At 45.2% G+C, this 22,773-nt stretch overlaps 1 protein-coding gene across 1 annotated transcript; it reads left to right on the forward strand.

Annotated features, from left to right (window-relative positions):
* Positions 1-9,573: 9,573 nt before the first annotated feature.
* LOC127338818 (uncharacterized) lies at positions 9,574-10,179 on the forward strand. Its single transcript, XM_051364788.1, has one exon. The coding sequence runs from the start codon at positions 9,619-9,621 to the stop codon at positions 9,970-9,972; it is 354 nt and encodes a 117-aa protein (XP_051220748.1). The 5' UTR covers positions 9,574-9,618; the 3' UTR covers positions 9,973-10,179.
* Positions 10,180-22,773: the final 12,594 nt, after the last annotated feature.

A 22,773-nucleotide genomic window follows, 5' to 3' on the forward strand; every position in this document is an offset into this window, starting at 1 on the left:
GGTAAGGGGATGCAATGGCGACGTGGTCGGATTGGAGGATGCCATCGTGGTGCTCTGCTCTGACTTGTTGGACGCGAGGTGTGTGGTTTCTTCCCCTCAGGTGAAGGGGCGACTCGAAGATGGAGACGCCACGGGCAAGGATGTGAGATCATGTCGTCGTCTTGGATTGGATTTGAACGCTTTCCCAGAGGTTGGGGAAGATGAGGAGGATATTTTGGCAGATGATGATGAGGCGATCCTGAATTTCGTGGACGGTGTTTTCTTTTTCAAGTAGCAGATAAGAAGAGAGAGAGACGAAAAGTTGTTTTGGCACATGAGCACCAGTGCTCCTGCCAGGTGGAGTCATGTGCATCGTTCGTTTCTTAAATCCATCCATCCAAATGTCTGTATCCTTACAGTACAAGGACAGTTTTCTTATGGTATACGTTCACATATATATCCAGCAGCTCTGTATATTCTTGAGGGGCTCATTTAATGTTGTGCCACGCGTTCACATGCAACCTGACGACCATTGGCAGAGCACGGTCTTCCTAGAATGGTCAACAGCTCTAGACTAGTTTGGCCCAACCCATAGCCGTACCATTGTTAACTTCCCTGGCTTGTTCCTGACCGATCGATACACATTGGCCAAGAACCGAAAGCTGCATTTTTCAACTAGTACCTCTCAGCAATGGCGATTTTTTTTTTAAATAATACACTTTTTATGTTTACTAGGAAACATGCCCGCGCATTGCGGCGGACTCATTTTTACTGAATATTATTTTACCAAAAGACAAATACCATCAAGAAAGAATATGTTTCTATTAATTTTCAGTAGTCTAACACCCTTCATATAAATCTCGATAACCCAAATTGCTTTTTAGCTAGTCTTTCCTTATTTCATAAAATCTAAGTCAACGAGCATTGTAATATAGGTAGTTTGTAGATGTCGACTGGGTCTTTGTTTCAATTTTGTGTGTGTGCTAGTTGTGTTGAACATAGAAGAAGCTACAGCTTTTTTTTAGAGAAAGCAATAAGCTATCAGTTTTTTAGAAAGAAGGATGCTACCTGAAGGTGGGAAAATATTAACCGGTATTTATCTAATTTTATTTTTATAGGAAATTTTGTACGTGAGTTGCAACGAAAAAACTTTGTTAAAATGGCAGCGAAAAGAGAAAAGCATGAAAACATGAAAGGGTTGAGTGTGATTTACCTCCTTACAATGTCCTAGGCGATAGCGTGCGCTGCATCATGTACGACGATGTGACATATCATTGCAGTCCTAGAAACATTGTAATATGGACCACTCAAAGGTTTTACTTTCATCTTTCTTTTATTACATTTTAAATATAATAGCTTTCACTTTACGAAAATTAGATCCATACCTCCCTTCTCGCAAGGTAAAGTTTTTTTTTTGCGAATGGTCGCAAGGTAAAGTTAAAAAACATGTACACAATAAAAGGGTGCGAGGTAACCAAATTGCACTTGAAATAAATGTCATAACAATCTATAATAGGCTTTCACCGATTCAGTCAGCAACACACAACAGGCAGTAGGGTGTGGTAACAATATTTTATTTTGAAAGAACACAAGAAAACTTGGATGACCACTAAGCAGTAAGTACATCATTCGTTTTTTCCATTGATTCAGATGGACAGCACCTACCTTTCATGTTGTTCTTTTTTCTGCAAATTTAAGTGTTCCAGTGAGTATAAAAATCAATCGATAGGGTTCACTTACTGAAATCAAAATCGGGAATTTACACGGACACTATCAGATCAAGCTTGCAAAGTAGAGCTTAGAACTACAAGCCATTCTCTACAATTTGGTCCTGCAAAAGCAAATGAGTCAGGTCCTGCCAAATAGGAAACGAAAAACATGACAAAAATTCAGATTGCACGTAATTCAGTACAAGCATTAACATTCACTACTCCAGGTCTTCTCCACGCAGAATGCAGTCCAGGCGTTGCGGCCTATCTCCTCCCCTTGCATGTCCCCATCGGGTGATCTCCTTTCCTGCGCCAGCAACCATCCTGTGCTCACGTTCCTATCTCTCGCATGCTCTCTCCGGTATGAGAAAAATCAGTAACAGTTCTCTCCCAAATTCAGTATCAAATCCACTGCCAAATCAACATGACATCCCTCTTCTTGTCTACCACCGTCGTATCCGCCCTTCCTCTCTGTCCATCCCCACCGAAATCAGGTGGGGTATCTTCCCCCATCAATCACCAGCACGTCCTCTTCCACCCCATCATGCCCTCATCGACCGAGCTGCGGGTGCTCGGGGCGGCCGGAGCTCCGGGGTGGGGACGGCATCAGCAGACGGCTATAGGATAGAAGAAGTGCTCGGGACGGCGGCGACTTGGCTGGGCAAGTCGGGGCAAGAGGGGCTCGGTGGCCGTGTTGCTGGTCGGTTCCACAGATGGATCTCATGTCGGATTTGATAGTTGCAACTCGAAGGGGTGACAAGCTGATGGCGGAGACAAATCCAGGGGGTGGCGGCGGCCACCATCAGCAGGGCATCCTTCTAGACCGCGCCACCAGCGTCATCATCGGCGAGACCAACATCGTCGGCGATAACGTCTCCATCCACAACAGGCAAACTGCTGGAGATTGGAAGGTCATTGCGTGTCTTGCGGCCCATATGAGAAGACAGGGAGCGCAGCGACGGCCCAGTACGGTTTGGTTACTGATCGCCCATTGGAGGATGGAACGAAACGCTCCAGTGAACCGTTTTCTCAGCTTTGCGGTGGCAGCATCCGTAATTTTCACTGAAAGTTAGGGGTAAATCCAAAACGGACGAAAAAACTGGGGAGAAACCTTACTTCCTTTATTAGTAGGTATAGATTTCAGAAATAATACTCGGTTTTGAGATACTCTAGGAATAATACACTGTCGGGTTCAGGAAACCCGAAATTTAAAACTCGGGGTAAAGGAACCCGAAATTTCAAAATCGGGGTAGAGGAACCCGACTAATCCTGTTTTCGCGCGTTGGAAAAAGAAAAAGATGGAATTGGGGTAGAGGAACCGAAATTTCAGAATTAGGGTAGAGGAACCCGAAATTTCAAAATCGGGTAGAGTAACCCGAAATATGCGGGAATCTCGGGGTCGCCTAACCCGATTCACTAATATCGGGTTTCCAAAACCCGATTCTTTCTTTTCCTTTTCTTTCTCCTTTTTCGTCTCTCGCCAAAAGAATGAGTCGGGGTTGCCTGCCCCGATTTTAAGTACTCGGGTTCTGCTACCCCGATATATAAAAATCGTGTTCAACGAACCCGATGGTATATTATTCGTGGAAAAATCTAAAAATGAGTATTATTTCTAAAATAAACAAAAACAAGTGTATTATTTAAAAAAATCGCTCAGCAATGCACAACACAATCGAATGCAAATGCAATATTCGAAAATTTAGTTTGACGAATACCACATCTGGATACCTCCATGTTCGACTCATGACTGGTTCCACTACTGGTAGTACTACATATAGAGGAAGGAGAATCCGTAGTTAGAGCTTGAAATTTCCCTCCCAAAATTGCAAGGTAACCATGTTCAAATTTCAAATATGGCAGGATGGTACCAAAGCATTCATTTTGCTGTGATATGCTGCTGCTGCAGCCACTGTATTACATGTTTGCAGTTAGTTGGAATAAAAAATCCAGGCCGACAATATTTTCTGTCAGATTGTCCAAATATCAGTTTGCGGTTTAGTCTTTGTCACAGCTACAATCACTGTTATTCCTATCTTGGAAAACCAAAAAGAAAGATACCACAGTGCTGAAACTGTGGACTGGCTGGGTCTCGGAAGAACACTTGTGGTTTACCTATGAATGAAGATTTCGTGAAATTTATTCATTAGTAGCACACTTAGGCTGATATCTCTGAAACTGTAACACTGTGAGCATTAGAAATATTGTTGTTTGCACTTTGCTGTATCATAGAGGCTGATATCTCTGAAACTGTAACCACGACAGCTCATGGCGGATGCAGAAGGATTGGATTTTATTTATGGTTTTCCTCTGTGCTTGTGCTTCCTCTGTTTTGGGCGGTGGCACAGTGGCGCTTGGCTAAAAAGTCTACCCATGGCCCACCAAAATTAATAACATAGCTGCCACACCTGATGCAATGGGACCGCACCCTCAGTATTCTGCACTGTTTACCGCAGAAGGAGCAGCTCGTATTTCCCTTTCGCAAGCGACTGTATTTGCTGGAAATAAGAGCGGCACAGTTACCAATGTAGAGTCGACCCAATCACATAGTTACACGTGGCGGGAGCACTGGTGCTCATGTGCACCAAATCCTCTTCCAGAGAGAGAGAGGTCTATAAGTCTATTGCACGGGGAATGAACAAATATTGATTCTCTAATTCCAATCTAATTATTTTCTTAAAGAATATCCAATGTTTCAAAAGCCTCTCCTTCTCTAAAATTTCATCCTTTTGGTGATTTTATTTGACAGGACAGGATGACAACGACCATTTTCTTCATCCGATTTTTATGAGTGGTTAATTATACAGTTGGATATATTACCAGCCAAGCCATTGTAGGATGCATCAGGAGGCTGACGTATACTAGCTTGTCAATAATTAATGAAGTCAAGCTTCAGACGATCCACAAAAATTAAAGCGAAAACACGAGGCTATGTATGTAGCTTAGTATGATTCCATTAATTTACAGAGCAAAGGACGAGAGGGTACACTCGATATAATTTGCCTTATAGTACGGTCACACGATGGATACATGGTGAAAGCAAAGTATCATCTGCAAGGACCACGAGGGCATTATTTCGGCTAACCTGTGGACACAAGACAAACTGGAGAAATACGATACAGATTATTAGTAATTAGCACCTTAATTTCATATTTTTCAATCCAAGCTTGATGTACATTGGACTGAATTCATACTTTTTTTCTCGAAATTGGGTAAGCCCCGGCCTCTGCATCGGTTGATGCACACAGCGTTTTATTAATCAAACGAATATTCAAAGTTTACAAATCAATGATCACCGAGGGTCGATACAAAAATCAACCACCGGAAAAATAGAAAACTGCTAAGCAATCTAGGCATCCTGTAATCTCTTAATAGGCCGCCAAGTAGCCTGATAGAAAATATCCTGGGCAACCATTCGAAGGCGGTTGCATCCAGAAACCATGCACTCTCGCTGGTCCTCTAGGAGCAAGAAGCGCCATAGCTGGATCCAGTGCACCATAGTGTGAATAATCTGCAAAAAATTAGTAGAGTCCTTTCTGTTAAAAATAATATCATTCCTGCAATTCCAAATTGACCATCATAAAGCCGAAACACAAATGCGAATCCTAGCTTTATCAGTTTTGTCAGTTCCATTAAGCCAATCCCAAACAAATTTGTGATATTCGATGGAGGTGAAAATATTATATGCAACAAAAACCACCCGCCACGGTGAGGTGTACCAAATCCAAAGCGCTATGCACGGCAATGCGCGAACATTGGTCGCTCCCAACTGAAGAAGTGAAGATGCATTCAACTATATTGGCAAAGATTGGTTACTTGTATGCTTAAACCAGGCAAACAACACTACCAGATCAAATATCATTCTTACTTTGTGGCGGGCGTGGCACCTAAGGAACGACGTCATCCATTTCCAGGTCGGTTGCATTTCTCAAGGCTTACACAACTTACCCTGATATGTCTCCGCAACATGTTCATGATTTTAAAGGAAAAGGGCCTTTGCTGAATTTGAACCATCTCCCTGTATCCCGATGTTGAGAGAAAATTCTTGGTCTTCCCCTCCTCCTGGTTGGATCAAGCTGAACTCATATGCCTCCTTCATTAGCCAGGGGTGCCCAAGTGGAGCTGGTGCTGTTGCCCGGAATCATGACGGCGATGTGGTGCTGGCGGCTTGCTCTTTGATCCTGAACTGTTCTGACACCGAAGACGTGGAGGCAAAGGTGGCGGTCAAGGCCATCTCGTTACTGGTGGGATCCAGGCACGAAAAGATCATCTTGGAGATGGATTGCTTTAGGGTTGTTGCGGCCATGAACTCTCCAGAAATCGACCGTTCTATGCAGTGGGATACATATGAGGAAGCCAAGTCCTTAAGCAAGACCTTCTCTGATTTCAGAGTTGTGTTAGTTATGAGAGAGAGCAACATGGTGGCAGATTGCCTAGCTAAACTAGCTAGATTGGCTAGAAGTTGTATTTGGTTTAGTATGCTTCTAGATGTATCTGTGATCTTGTAACACAGGACAAACTGTGTAACTCTGTGATTTAATATATGGCTCTCTCACTCAAAAAAGGCATCATTTTGACTTCAGATACTCTAGATTTTTGTTTCAGTTTCTTCCGGTCCTAGCTCTAGCATGGTGTTGTCCCTTCATACATATTAACAGCACTAGCACCATCAGCGATTCCTGTGTAGGATTTTCTACCTTCACCCCTTCAACAAAGGGAGAGATAAGGTCTCTTGGGGACTAGAGGCTTCGGGGGAATACTCGGTGAACTCCCTTTACTTCAGGCTCTCCCTCGGTGCGGCGGTTACACACTTTGATGACGTGTGGAAAACGAGGGTGCCGCCCAAGAAGAAGATTTTCCTATGGCAATTGCTTCAGGGACGACGGCTGACGGGTGATCGGATGGTTAAACGGCGGGGCCCCACCGATGGGAGTTGTGCTCTATGTGAAGAGGGAGAGGACTGTAAGCACATCTTCTTCGGTTGTCACTTAGCCAAGTTTATGTGGGCAGGAGTGAGGGAACTCCTAAATTGCAATTGGAATCCGGCAGGGTCCGAACAGTTGCTTGGGATCGACTCTCGGGGGATTTCCGTAGGCTACTGTGGTTCACGTTTGCGGCCCAAAGCTGGACGTTGTGGAACATTAGAAATAAGCTAGATATAGAAGGGGAAAATGATCAATAACCCGGTTGATGCGTTGTTCCAAATGTCCATGCATATGCAGAGATGGAGGGTTTTGGTCAGACCGACGGATAGGGGGCTTCTGGACGCGGCTATGCTCGAGATCAGGAGGCTCCAGGCGCGGACGAGGGATGGGGGATGATGAAAACAATGCATTCTTGAAGTTGTGTGCGTTGTAATCCTGTTGTTCGGTGATGTTGTGGTGGTCTCTTTAGTGTTCTATGTAAGACAATATCATATTGTGGTGGGTTTCAAACCCGATGTAAAACCTGATGCTTATGGTGGTTGGTTTTATATATAAAGCTGGGCCAAGAGGCCTTATGTTTAAAACAAAGGACTAGATGTAACAGGTTCTACCATCAAGATCATTTCTATGAAAAATTCCAGTGCCACTTCGCAAAGCATCTTGCTCCTGAGCTACATGTTGATCCGCCCCATATTTAATAAACACAAGCTACATCTTGTATCATAATGGGAGTTTATAAGTTTTTTTTTCACAACAGGCTCTATTTCTTAATTTCTAGATGGCCTACCACTACGCTGCCAAATCAGTATTCTTGAACATTTATGCTCACATGGGATATTGAGGAATCCACCAGAAGTATTGTGAAAAAGTCAGGTCTAGTATGGGCAACAATTGACTAGTGACGAGGGAGCTCCTCGGCAGTGCCCACCATGAGGGGCTTAGGATTGACAGAATCATGCAAGCTAGCACGAGACATCGGATAACAAATAAACGGGGAGAGAGATTTACCCAGGTTCGGGGCCCTCGATGAGGTAAAACCCTTACTTCATGCTTGTCTGATCTTGATTTATCGAGTATATCAGGTTACAATGGGGCAGCCGATAGGTTGCTATGATCGACTCGTCGGGAGGCAAGGATTTTAGGGTTTGTGCTTTAAGTTGTGGTGGTTCTAAGTGTTGTTGTTCTCCCTTTCGGCAGGCCCTCTCCTGGCCTTTATATAGCAGGCCAGGTCCCGAGAGTCCTATCCGAACTCGACTAGGTTACATTGAGATCTAATCTAATCTTTCTTTTAACGATGCCTTCTTGCCTTGTTCATCAAGAATTCGTCTCTTGGTAGGTCTCCTTCGTTGCAACCATACGTACGGGCCCACCTTGGTTTTGGACAATCTTCATGGGCCCCTAGTTGGACCAAGGAAGGTAGACTAATGTCGGGTACCCGAAGGATAATGCCCACATCAACTAGCCCGCCACAGTGCAGGCATATTTAGTGATGGAGCATTCATTTTTTTGGATGAATTGTTTGTTCTTGTGCACAATACTAGCACTTTATAGTTGCTACCCATTTCCTCTTGGTCATATTATCTTTGGTAGCAACTGCACTCTGCCAGATGAGTCACATCCAAACTTTGATGTTCACTGGAAAATTTTGTTCCATATATTTTGGAAGATCTATCAATACCATTGCTAGACAAATGGTTATACAATGATTCACAATGGTTTTCCAATATTTTGTTCGTTTCCCATCCACTTCGGCCTGTCTGGTTTTCCATTCGGAGCTATCCTTGTTACCATGCATATTTTGGAACTCTTTGTGTCGATCTTGTTATTCCGCCCTGAGCTATCTTCTATACGTCAAGTTCTATCTTCCACCAGCCATTACAGCCACAATATTATCAAACTACATGATAATGAAGCCCTCCAAGTGACATAACTCCATGGACACCATATGTGAGTTTTTCCAATTGAAATCAGATTTATACGTAGTCATGGCACATGCTTGAATCCTTGAAGCATACATCCAACTCCCAACAAATATCTTGTTTCAATATTAAATATTTCTTTAACACGGTAGTTTGGTTCCATTGTGCACATAGGCTAAATGGAACACACTTGACTGGAACGAAGAGAACCACCACGCTTGCTCAATTCACTTTTTCTCTCTCCTTACACCGCTACAAAAGGGTTCTCTTGTCTATTTTTTCCATCTCCATGCATTGTGCGTGTCAACTCCCACCCGTCCTGATGGCTCTAGAAGGTAATGTTTGAGAATAAGCGGAAGTCATTCCAAGAACCATAAATTCCGATCATGCATCTTGGAGAAAATATAATCTTTTGCTCGGTGGTGCGCAAACTTTAGATTTCGTCATGAGGCTGACCTCGCACCACCATCCAATCCAGTATCAGGGAACTTCCATATCACAAAAGCCGTGCGAAAAGCTTGTACCTCGTCTCAGCGGTACTCTACAAAGGTGTCACGTGGGATCTTGCCAATGTCGCGCTTAACTTAAGTACATGGAAAATTACATTGGCTGCTACAAAGCTTGCACCTCGTCTCAGCGGTACTCTACAAAGATCTCTATCTCTACAGTAATGGTGATGGGGGCCCTCCGAGCGCCCACATCCACTGCTTAGCAGCGCGCACGTACGGCCACATGCACTAGCTGGTTTTGTTGCAGCGAACGTTGTAAGGTAGCGGATGACAGATCAGGTGTTAATTGTGCGCGACCCACCGCAGTGGGCGTCTCCTTCATTAAGCGGCCACCGGCCTGTCTGTCTTTTTTTCAATTCCTTGTCGCTGCCGAGCGTATTAAGCACGTGTTTGATCAATTTTGCTGCTAATGTCCCTGGCCACTGCAGCACTGATCATGAGAACGATGACTCGAGTGCAACACCCATCACATTCGGCTTTAATAAATTAGGTGTTAGCTGTATTTATTTAATTTAGTCGTCGTTGCTTAGCATAATAACCTTGTACCGACGACACAGATAGACTCAGTTAGTGTGCTACGATGGAAGTGAACCGGGATCCGTGTGAGCTCACCCTCCACTCCGGCTCCTCCTCGTTGGCGCCGTCAGAGCCCCCCGGCCTGTTCCTCTGCGTCTACTGCGATCGCAAGTTCTACAACTCGCAGGCGTTCGGCGGCCACCAGAACGCGCACAAGGAAGAGCGCAGCCTGGCAAGGCGCCGCCTGGACATCGCCGCCGCCACGCGCGCGCACGCGGCGACGCTATCGTCTTCGTCGTCCGCGCCTTCGGCAAAGCACGTGTCGCGCGCCGCCGGGTTCTTTCCTGCGGCTAAGAAGGTGGGGGTAGAGACGCAGGCTCGCACCGGTGACGGGATGGACCTGTCTCTGAAGCTGTGATCGATCAGTTAACTGGTCGGTATATATGTATATCGCCCGCTGCTTGCTGCGGTATGTCAGGTTAAGTCTGCTTAATTTGGTGATCACATCACATGCGAATAGTCAAGTTGTTTCATACCTATGTTAATTTGAGATCGATGTCTTAACAAATTTGACGCGTGTATACATTTCTCAAATGAACTCGGAATGTGGCCGGGTTGGATTTCATCTGTTTTCTTGTTCTAGTCGGGTCTGCCAGTCCACACCTCTCATTCACACGCTTCGTGTTTCCGTACGTCAAATTTAGTATGCTTTTAGTGATCACATGTGAATAGTGAAGTGTTGCATATCATCTTGTTTTTATTTTTTTACGCTTATACATATTTTTCTAGTTGATTCAGGATGCGTTAACCTGGCTTGTGAGCTTCCCGAATGATAGTGCCAAATGGCTCACTCGTTAGCAGCACTGTATAGTCGGAAAGACATATCGTGAAAGGAAGCTTTTAAAACAGAGGAGAGGATAAGCAAGCATTGATATTTTTTGCATTGGACGCCTCTTGTTGTATTGCCCATTTCCCTAAGTGAAATCTTCGTCATTCTCCTACCGAAGCATCTGAGTGAATGTGTCAGCTTTTCCCGACAGGTTGATCAAGAATCTTTTGAGACAGTTCAGTTTGCCAAGAAACTTCTGCATTTCCCTTTTATAGGTTGGATTTTTATAAGTTGGAGCTTGGATTTTCTGAATGAACTCTGAGCTTGGATTCTCTAGGTTGTGTTGATGTACGATGAAGCCTAGGAACTTTCCAACCGGCACACCAAATGCACACTTTAGCGGATTCATCTTGACCACGTACTTTCTATTCATTCAAATGCGAAACGTAAGTTCACCAAATTATGTGAAGGGCAGTGCTAGAAATTCTCCGGAAGCTCAAAACTTTCCGGTCTCCTTCTTGCATGCGTGACAAGTGTCCATTTTCACCTGAAATTTAGACTTTGCTTCGTCGCAGCAAAAAACATCCTGCTTTTGCTTCATTAAAGTAAAAAAAAACAGTTCGACTAACATAGAAGGAATGCTGCGACTTGTTCAGACTTTGTTTCGTCGCAGCAAAAAAATTCCGCTTTTGCTTCATTGAAGCAAAAAAAAAATTATACGAAAATAAAAAAAAGAAAAAGACATGTCAAACGGAGCAGGGTGGAGACTCGCCGGAGATTCAACGGAGACCTCGCCGCTGGGGGATGCTGCGATCGGCAACGTTGGTGCTGCAAGCCAGTGACGGTGGTACTACAAGTCGGGGCAACGGAGTTACCATCTGGTGGAGGCGGTGCTTCAAGGAGCGGGCATAGATGCTACGATGGTACAATATTGTTGCTCCAATTGTTCCCCTATTCTGCGACTTCAGTAGAAAAGTTTTGCTACAAGGTCTCCGATGATGTTCTCCGACGAGGTCGTGTTTTTAGTACAAATGTTGCAATGCTATAATAGTATACTATTTTTGCTATAGTTGTTTTGTCATGTTGCTACTTTAGTACAAATGTTTACTACGAGGTCTCCTGCAAAGTACGGTGCTCGGGCGAGGTCTCCGGTGAGTTCTGATGGGTTCGTTGCATGGAAAACAAAAGTTTTCTACCGTGAACATGAACAAAAACCAAGATCCAATCTAGGAAGAAGCAAGATCTAATCTACAAAGATCGAAGCAACGAGATGTATGTGAGACTAACCCTCGAAGATTTCAAAGCTTACGAGATTAGATCTCGTTGTTGATGTAGTCGATCGTCTAGTGCTGCAATCCGGCAGCACTTCCGTACTCGGTCGTGCGTACGGTGTCGATGAAGCCCGTCCTCTCCCCGTTCCAGCGAGCAGCGGAGGTGGTAGATCCCCTCGGAATCCCAGCAACACGAAGGCGTGGTGGTGGAGGTGGAGGAGAAATTCCTGCAGGGCTTCGCCAAGCCTGCGCAGGAAGAAGGAGGAGGGAGAGAGGGGCGGCTAGGGCTTGGGGGGATGATGTGCTGCGCCCCAACCCTCCCCTCCCTCTTATATAGGCATGGGGGGCTGCCTTGGCCCCTCCTCCAAGCCCTAGGGTCGGCCAAAACAAGGGGGCAACTTCCCCCCCCCCCCAAGTTAAGTCCCTATTTTCAAGGGATTTGATCTTATCCACTTGATCCAACCACATGGGCCTTGGGGGGCTGGTGTGCCTGGCCCATGTGGGCCTATGCGACCCCTCCGGTCCATGTTGGTCTTCCGGGATAGGTGGGCCCCACTATGGTACCCTCTGGAACCTTCTAGAACCTCCGGTACAATACCGAAAAATCCTGAACTTTTTTGGTAACCCTGAAAAAGACTTCCCATATATGAATCTTATTCTCCGGACTATTTCGGACCTCCTCGTGATGTCCTGGATCCCATCCGAGAAATGATGACGCGTGAAGCATACGTCCGTTGGGAACCCCAAGAGGAAGGTGTGATGAGTACCGCGGCAAGTTTTTCCTCAGTAAGAAACCAAGGTTATCGAACCAGTAGGAGATGAAGGCCACGTGAAGGTTATTGGTGAAGGAGTGTAGTGCGGGGCAACACCAGGGATTCCGGCGCCAACGTGGAACCTGCACAACACAATCAAGATACTTTGCCCCAACTTAACAGTGAGGTTGTCAATCTCACCGGCTTGCTGTAAACAAAGGATTAAACGTATGGTGTGGAGAATGATGTTTGCTTGCAAAGAACAACAGAGAACAATGATTGTAGTAGGTTGTATTTCAGATGTAAAAGAATGGACCGGGGTCCACAGTTCACTAGTGGTGTCTCTCCAATAAGATAAATAACATGTTGGGTGAACAAATTACAGTTGGGCAATTGACAAATAGAGAGGGCATAACAATGCACATACATATCATGATGACTACTATGAGATTTACTTAGGGCATTACGATAAAGAACATAGACCGCTATCCAGCATGCATCTATGCCTAAAAAGTCCACCTTCGGGTTAGCATCCGCACCCCTTCCAGTATTAAGTTGCAAACAACAGACAATTGCATTAAGTACTGTGCGTAATGTAAACAATACAAATATCCTTAGACAAAGCATTGATGTTTTATCCCTAGTGGCAACAGCACATCCACAACCTTAGGGGTTGTTGTCACTCCCCCAGATTCAATGGAGACATGAACCCACTATCGAGCATAAATACTCCCTCTTGGAATTACAAGTATCAACTTGGCCAGAGCCTCTACTAGCAACGGAGAGCATGCAAGATCATAAACAACACATATATGATAGATCGATAATCAACTTGACATAGTATTCCATATTCATCGGATCCCAACAAACACAACATGTCGCATTACAAATAGATGATCTTGATCATGATAGGCAGCTCACAAGATCTAAACATGATAGCACAAGAGGAGAAGACAACCATCTAGCTACTGCTATGGACCCATAGTCCAAGGATGAACTACTCACGCATCAGTCCGGAGGCGGGCATGGTAATGTAGAGCCCTCCGGTGATGATTCCCCTCTCTGGCAGGGTGCCGGAGGCGATCTTCAGAACCCCCCGAGATGGGGTTGACGGCGGCGGCGTCTCAGTAACTTTTCTCGTATCGTGACTCTCGGTACTAGGGTTTTCGCGACGAAAGGATTATATAGGCGAAGGGGCAGAGTCGGGGGACGCCCGAGGGGCCCACCCCATATGGCGGTGCGGCCAGGGTTGGGGCCGCGCCCCCCTATGGTGTGGCCGCCTCGTGGCCCCTCTTCGTCTCCTCTTCGGTGTTCTGGAAGACTCCGTGGAAAATAAGACCGTGGGCTTTTGTTTCGTCCAATTCCGAGAATATTTCCTGTGTAGGATTTATGAAACCAAAAACAGCAGAAAACAGGAACTGGCGCTTCGGCATCTTGTTAATAGGTTAGTGCCGGAAAATGCATAAAAATAATATAAAGTGTATATAAAACATGTGAGTATTGTCATAAAACTAGCATGGAACATAAGAAATTATAGATACGTTTGAGACGTATCAAGACTCCGAACAAACTTCGGTCTCCATCTCATATTCCGAATCTACTTATGCGACATCGAACCTTAAGCGCGTCACCCTACGGTTCGTGAACTATGCGGACATGATCGAGACTCCTCTCCGACCAATAACCAATAGCGGGATCTGGAGATCCATAATGGCTCCCACACATTCAACGATAACTTAGTGATCGATTGAACCATTTACATACAATACCAATTCCCTTTGTCATGTGATACTTTACTTGTCCGAGGTTTGATCATCGGTATCTCCATACCTAGTTCGACCTCGTTACCGACAAGTACTCTTTACTGGTATCGTGGTATATCATCTCTTGTGATCTAGTCACATGCTTGCAAGCTAATTAGACGACATTCCACCGAGAGGGCCCAGAGTATATCTATCCGTCATCGGGATGGACAAATCTCACTCTTGATCCATATTCCTCAACTCATACATTCCAAATACTTAATCCCATCTTTAAAACCACCCATTTATGCAATGGTGTTTGATGTAATCAAAGTACCCTTCCGGTGCAAGTGATTCACATGATCTCATGGTCGAAGGACTAGGTAACTATGTATCGAAAGCTTATAGCAAGTTGAACTTAATAATTTGATCTCATGCTATGCTTATATGGGTGTATGTCCATTATATCATTCACCCAATGACATAACCTTGTTATTAACAACATCCAATGTTCATGATCACGGAACCATGACCATCTATTAATCAACAAGCTAGTTATACAAGAGGCTTACTAGGGACTCCTTGTTGTTTACATAACACACATGTATCAATGTTTCGGTTAATACAAGTATAGCATCGGATATAAACATTTATCATAAACACTAAGATATAACAACAACTAATTTATTATTTCCTCTTGGGCATATCTCCAACAGTCTCCCACTTGCACTAGAGTCAATAATCTAGTTTACATTTGTAAAGATATAACACCTTGTAAGGGTATTTTACCCTTATCCATTATTTTGGTAACAATGACACCGTGCTAGTGTATTTGGACTAATACATGGCTACAAGATGATTCTCAGGTATTAGCCAAAGAGGTATAAAGGTGTATCAATGGAAGAAGAAGGCAATGGAGACCCCCCCCAATTCGACGAAAGAATCAACAGGATTTTCCTGTGTACGGCGATCCAGGCCCGGTCGGACCCGGCCACAGCACCGGCCAGCCCGGTCGAGGACCGGCTCCGGCGCTGTGCCATCCGGGCAGGATCCGATAAAGGGGCAAGCCCTCCGGTCGCCGCCCGGTCACCAGGCCGGTTAGGACCGGCCCGTCCGGTCACCTGGCCAGTTGGACCAAGACTCTGGCCGGCTGCCGGCGCCAACCGGATTGGCGCTTGTGCCATCCGGCGCATTCCGGTATGCCCGAAGCCCCTCCGGTCAAGCTCCGGTCCTGCTCCGGTTGAAACCGGCCCGGCCGGTCGAGGGCCCGATCGAGCCGGCTTTGTGCGCCGGCCGGCGCCAAACCCGGTCAACCGGATTCCTCGAAGAAAATCTGATGTGGCAAGTTGACCAACGGCCATTTTTCGAAGAACACTATAAATAGGCCTTCTCCTACCTCTGAACAGTTAGGCACTACACTACAAGCTGTTCTTGAGCTCTCTCTCTCTTACTCCATTGCTAGAAACACCAAAAGCCTCAGATCTCCCTCCTTCTCCACCCAAACTCAAATCCCTCCGGGGAATCATTAGAGGAGGACCCGATCTACCGTTCTACCAAGCCAAATCTCATTCCCCCTTGTATTCATTGAGAAGCTTGCTTCCTAGGGTTCCTTGGAAACCCTAGGTAGGCAAGAGGAGTCCGGAAGCATCCGAGTGTGGATTTGCTCCGGGCAAGATTGTGAAGGTTTGGAGGCTACCTCAAAGTCTACCACAAGTGAGTGAGCTATTCCTTCGTGGGATAGGCTCAGGAGAATAGGGTGAGCCTTCGTGGCGCGGGAATCCTTCGTGGGACCTCCACTCCTCCAAACGTGACGTACCTTGTTGCAAAGCAAGGGAACACGGGAATACATCCTCGTCTCCGCGTGCTATCGGTTATCTCTAACCGAACTCCTTACTTGTGATTTAATCGCTGTGAGAGCCTTCGTGCTCGAGTTAGTTGTATCCTCATATAGGTTGCTTCACCTAGTTTGCATTAGGCTCATCTTTATATTCCGCAAAGCCTAATATTGCAAAGAAAGAATCAAAATTTGTAGAAACCTATTCACCCCCCCTCTAGGTTTACCATCTCTATACTTTCAATTGGTATCAGAGCCTGGACTCTTATTAAGGGCTTCACCGCCTTAAGAGTGAGATGGATAAACTCTTCGAGGGTCTAGATGACGACTCTAACCTTTCGGTTAAAGAGATGAAATCTAGATTCTTGGCATATGATGCCGAGAAGAAGAAAAAGGAGGATGAGCTACAAAACCAAATGACAGAAATGACTGCCATGCTTAAGAACCTAACTGCGGGTGGAACTTCTAGTGGGGCTTCGGCCTCTAAGGAAACCTACCATGATGTTAACCATGACTATCCCAGAAACACTTCACCCATGCCTCATATAAACCATAGTGGGACCGTTCCCCATTACGATGGAACTCACTTTCCACATTGGAAATCTGCTATGGAATCTCATATTCGCAGGCTGCGGTGTGGAGCTATGGGAGCTCATTGTTCATGGACATCGGGAGCCACAAGATCCTACTCGGTTGACCTCCACCGAGTTCTACAACCGTCAACTCAATGCATCCGCACGTGACAAGATTAGAAGTGGCATCAACCGCAAGCTTCTTGATCAAGTCGATGACATTGTCTCCGCTAAAGAGTTGTGGGATCGGATCGTAGTACTCCAAGAGGGAACCGATTTGATCCAATCAGCTCTCTATGAGACCGCAAAGCAAGAGGCCCACCAGTTCATGATTCGAGATGGAGAATCCGTATCCGATGCCTATGCTAGGCTTGGTGCTCTGAAAGTAAGGGTCAAGGGACTTGGTGCTGAGAAGTACAATGACGGCTTCGAGATGAACGAAAGCCTTCATAAAATCCAAGGTCATTGCTATGATTGCCGTCAAACAAGAAGACACCAACCTTGCACTCAACTTGCAAATCATGACCAAGAGTGCCGATCTCAACTCCGATGATCTAGTCTCCTATGTGGCCGCCAATGAAAGCATGGCCAAAGCCGGAAAGAGGCTCAAGGCAATGAACCGTGTTGATGAAGCCTCACACAACCATGAAGCGTCACACAACCTTGCTCTCAAAGCTAGAGCCGACCATGAAAGCAAAGAAGACTATGAAATTGAAGAAGATGAAGAGATGACTTCAACTAGTGACATTGCTACCAACTTTCCTTTCTTTGCCAAGAAGTACAAGGCAAAGTTCCCAATGCTCCTCAATGACAAGAAGAAGAAGAGAACTTGCTACAATTGTGATGAAGATAACCACTTTGCAAATGAGTGCCCTTATGAGAAAAGGGTAGACAAGCCAAAGTTCATCAAAGGGGTCAAGCCAAGATTGAAGCCGAACCCAATCAATGATCGGTACAAGAAGAACAAGGGAAGAGCTTTTGTTGGGGCCGAGTACTTGTCCGATGAAGAAGAGGAAGATGAGGAGAAGGAGGCCGGAGTGGCCGGTTTAGCTTACTCTAAGCCCGGGTCACTCTTCACATATGACTACTCCAAAGATTACTCCACGGAGAATGATGTTGGCTCTTCCTTCATGGCAAGAACAACTCAAGATGATGACTCCGATGACTCTCCCTCCTCTCCAATCATTGGCTCTTGTCTTATGGCAAGGGAAACCAAGGTAATGGAACCTCCACCTTCCCTATCTAGTGTTCTTGATGATGAAAACGAAGATCAAGAAGAATTAATTATGCTTAAGGAACTCTATGATGTTAGATGCACCCTTCGTGGTGAAGCTCTTGTCAAGTTTGATTTCTTGATGGACTCACTCAAAGAAAAGGATGAGTCCATTGAGGAATTAGAATATCAATTGAATGAGAAGGAACGGAGATTCAATCTCCTAAGACAAGAGCTAAAAACCGAAAGGTGCATATCTCAAGGCCTTAAGCAACAAATTGAAACTTATGAACTTGATAAAGTTAAGGACCTAGAAACTATTGATAGGGCTCAATTATTGACCCAAGAGCTCAATGCCTCAAAGGAGGAACTTGAAGTTGCTCATGCTTCTCTCACTAGGGATCTTGACCACCTTGAAAGAGCTAACAAGCTTGTCAAGGATGAGCTCAAGAAACTTGGAGAGAATCATGATCTACTTCAAGAATCCTACAAAAGGGCTCTTGGATCAATGAAGGATCCCATTGATGTTGAAAAGCTTGCTTGTTCCTCCATTTCCTTTACTAGTGAGCATGCTAAACTTGTTGAGGAACATGTTCGTTTACAAGAGGAACTTTCTTTGTATGTTGAGACCAATGCATATCTTGAGTCCTTGGTGACCAAATATGGTCTTGACTATCATCCTAATGAATCTTCTTGTGAGCAAGCATCTATTCTTGAGGAAAATGTTAGGCTAACAAAGGAACTTGCAAAGTTCACCACCGCCAAGAACAAGATGGGATTGGATGACCTCTTGAGTAAGCAAAGGTCAAACAATCAAAAGTATGGACTTGGATATACTCCCAAGTCCCACAAGAAGAACAACTACAAGAAGGAGAAACCCGCTCAAGATAAGAACAAGAAGGTCACTAACAATGGCAAAGCCTCAAAGGGCAAAGCCACTAGTGGTGACCGCACGGGGCCAAACGATCACTATGCATTATTTGTTGATTATTATGGTGATGTCTATGCTAACTATGTTGGCCCTCCTAATGGCTATGCTTATAGAGAGTACTCAATTTGGGTACCAAAAGATATTGTTGCCATTGCAAAGGAACCCATTAATCGATGGGTTCCTAAATCCTCTACTTGATTTTGTAGGGGTATTCCTCAGGTGGTCCAAAATGGGTGTTTGATAGTGGATGCACCAATCATATGACCGGAGGAAAAGGTGTGCTTGATCAATTCATTGAAGATATCAACAAGAAGTCAAGCATTACCTTTGGTGACAACTCAAAGGGAAAGGTACTTGGGTATGGCAAGGTAGCAATCTCTAAGGACTTGTGCCTTGAGACGGTTATGCTTGTTGAACACCTTGGCTATAACTTACTTTCTATATATCATCTTGCCGATGCCGGTTACAATTCATATTTCACTAAATATTATGTGCAAGTCTTTAGGAGTGACAATCTCAAATTGGTCCTTGTTGGATATGTGGAGAACAACCTTTACGTGGTTGACCTCTCGAAAGAGAGCCCCTCCTTCTCCACATGTCTAATGGCGGCCAAGCATGACGAAGGATGGTTGTGGCATCGCCGCCTTGGTCATGTTAACATGAGGAATCTTAAACAACTCCTAAAGGGTGAGCATATTGTGGGACTAACCGGCGTTTCTTTTGAGAAAGATCGTGTTTGTAGTGCATGTGTAGCGGAAAGCAACTCAAGAAGAAGCATCCCATCAAGAGTATTGTTACCACATCTAGGCCTTTGGAGCTCCTTCATTTGGACCTCTTTGGGCCATCACATTATGATACTCTTGGTGGGAGCAAGTATGGACTTGTCATTGTTGATGATTACTCAAGATACTCTTGGGTCTTTCTCCTTAAGTCTAAGGACGAGACCCATAGAGAGTTCATCACCTTCGCCAAGAAAGCTCAACGTATGTATGAATCCGAGATCAAGGCAATTAGGACCGACAATGGCACCGAGTTCAAGAACTACACTATGCAAGAGTTTGTTGATGATGAGGGCATCAAGCATGAGTTTTCGGCGCCATACACTCCTCAACAAAACGGTGTTGTTGAAAGGAAGAACCGGACTATCATTGAGATGGCAAGAACCATGTTGAGTGAATTCAACTCACCCCACAACTTTTGGGGAGAAGCCATCTCTACGGCCGTCCACTACTCCAACCGGCTCTTCCTCCGTCCCCTCCACAACAAAACCCCATACGAGCTCCTTACCGGTAACAAGCCTAATGTCATGTATATTCGTGTCTTTGGATGCAAATGCCTTGTTAAGAACAACAAAGGAAAGCTCGGTAAATTTGAAACTAGAACCATAGAGGGTATATTTGTTGGATATGCGGAGAACTCTCACGCCTATAGATACTACAACCGGTCCTCCGGGACTATTGAAGTATCTTGTGACGTGGTGTTCTTGGAGGATAATGGCTCCCAAGTGGAGCAAGTTGTTCCATGTGTTGCAGGTAATGATGATGATCCATCTAGTGCCATCAAGCATATGGGCATTGGACACATCCGGCCCATGGAGGTTCATAATGATGATCAAGATGATGGAGTAGATGTTTCAAGCACGCCACAAGTGGAGCCTAGCTCAACTCAAGCCGAACCATCAAGTGCAACTCAAGAACCATCCTCTACTCAAGATGAGTCTCAATCCGAAGAACAAGAAGAAGATCCTCATTCCATGGAGCAAGATCATGATGACGATCAAGAAACATCCTCAACTCATGATCAAGCTCAAGTGGTCCCTCATGATCAAGTACTAGCAAGAGATGAATTCATTGATCATGAAGGAACCGTTCGGAAGATCAAGGCCGCTACAAGGGCAAGTGACATGAAAGTGGATCAAGTCCTTGGTAGCATCTCAAGAGGAGTGGTAACTCGTAGACACCATGCATTACTTATCACTTATTGTCAACATCATGCTTTTGTGTCTAGTTTTGAACCACTTAAGGTACATGAAGCCTTGGTCGATCCGGATTGGGTAATTGCCATACAAGAAGAATTGGAATGTTTCACTCGTAATGAAGTATGGTCTCTAGTTGAGAGACCCAAGGATCGTCGCATCAATGTCATTGGGACCAAATGGGTATTCAAGAACAAGCAAGATGAGAATGGCATTGTTATACGAAACAAAGCAAGGTTAGTGGCGCAAGGGTTTGCCCAAATAGCACGCTGTACAAGGAGATGAGGAGGAATTGCCAGACTTCAATGTTGGCGATGTCCATATTGGTGCATGGAAAAGGCTTCGAGAAACCAATCACTATCGCTTTGAGTCTCCCACTTACACCGGGGGCGACAAGTTCTTCTGGACCCAGAGTCAGCAGAGGATGTGGCATGAGTACTATGACTCCCGAGAGCACATGAAGAATGGCTGCATTGTTATGCCCAAGGCAGTCAAGGATGTTATTGAGATGCATGCAGCCACCACACATCGGTTTGTGGTTGAGACTTTGAAGAACATGGGGCTGTATGAGCTTGTATGTCTGACGCCTTCTGATGGATGCTATTGCCCACTCTTGGTAAGGCAATTCCACTGCACTGTGTACTTCCATGATGATCCAGCCCGTACCATGACATGGATGACAGGCAAAGAGAAGTACTCCTGCAACTATCTTGACTTGTGTGAAGCCCTTGGGTTTGGTGGAGGTCATGCTCACGGTTTCAAGCTTTACTCTCAGCAGAAGTTCAACAAAGGAGACATTGCTTTCTGCTATCCTCGGGAGCCCACCGCTCGTCCTCCCACCATATCTGGCATGTTCTACTCCTATCTCCTGCTTGCCAAGTTATTCAGAGAGTCTCTCATCAGCAAGTCCGGCGATACAAGTGAATGCCGAGGATATCACTTGAACTTGATGTATTACTGCAACCCTGAGCACCGGTGACGCATTGATGGATGTGATCTCATCTACTCTGAGCTGAGGAGATGTGTTCGCGACAGGATGACCCCGAACTATGCTCAATACATCCAGCTCCTCATCAACAAGGTTGTGCCTGCTCCTCTCAATACGCATGGTGAACGGGTCAAGATGGAAGCATTCAAGGTTCCTGTCCATGGTGATAGACCGGATGTCCCCGACATGACACCTCCTGAGCGCCGGTCCAAGGAACGCCATGACCCTACTAGCTCCAGCTTCACTCAGCGCCCGCAGCATGGTATCTCTAGGTTCTTCTCCTCCATGTGGCAGATGTGCAAGAATTCTAATGATGTTGCACATCAAAGCCTTGCTATGACCCAAGAGACGAGAAGGCGCCAGAATGAGTACATGGCCACTCGGAATATCACTTTTCCTCCTCCTGGCCCTGAGTTGGAGCCTGTTCATGCACCTAACTGGGAGATGCCTCCTCTCACTGATCAGATGTTCCAGAACTTTGATCCTGCATGTAACGGCTTTGGCGGTCCTCCTCCTCCTCAGCCTGCTCGTGTCCCTACTGATGATGATGATGAAGAAGGTGCTACTGATACGCGTGATGATGGCGAGAGCTCATACTCCGCTGGGCATGAGATCTTCTGATGGGTGCGCTAGCATCTCTCCTCTTTTTCTTCGCCTTTTTGGTGTTCCGATGCCAAAGGGGGAGAAGAGAGTAGAGTCTAGGATTCACGGGGTGTTTCTTTAATTGCCACAAGCCATGGGAGTTGCTTTATTTGGATTTTATATGGCTTGTGCTTGTTTACTTTGAGTATTTCAAGAACCATTTGCTATTTCCAATAATTCGTGTATGGATGTGTATGGACGACTATTATGTGTGCTACTCTATGTTAGGATGATTATGTGTGCTATGCTTATATATCTTGATATGCACATCTCCATACCATGCTTGTTTCCTAAAGATATTGGGGGAGCTTCTCATATTTCACAAATGGTGCACTTTGCATTCAAACGCAAATTCTCCAAGTGCACACATTATGGGGGAGCTTTCGTAATATCTTATATGGAATCAAGGTTTAGAGCTTATCATAATATCTATTTGTGACTCTAGCTCGGTTTGTCATCGTATACCAAAA

Source organism: Lolium perenne, chromosome 3 (genome assembly GCF_019359855.2).
Source record: "Lolium perenne isolate Kyuss_39 chromosome 3, Kyuss_2.0, whole genome shotgun sequence".
NCBI classification, from domain to species: domain Eukaryota; kingdom Viridiplantae; phylum Streptophyta; class Magnoliopsida; order Poales; family Poaceae; genus Lolium; species Lolium perenne.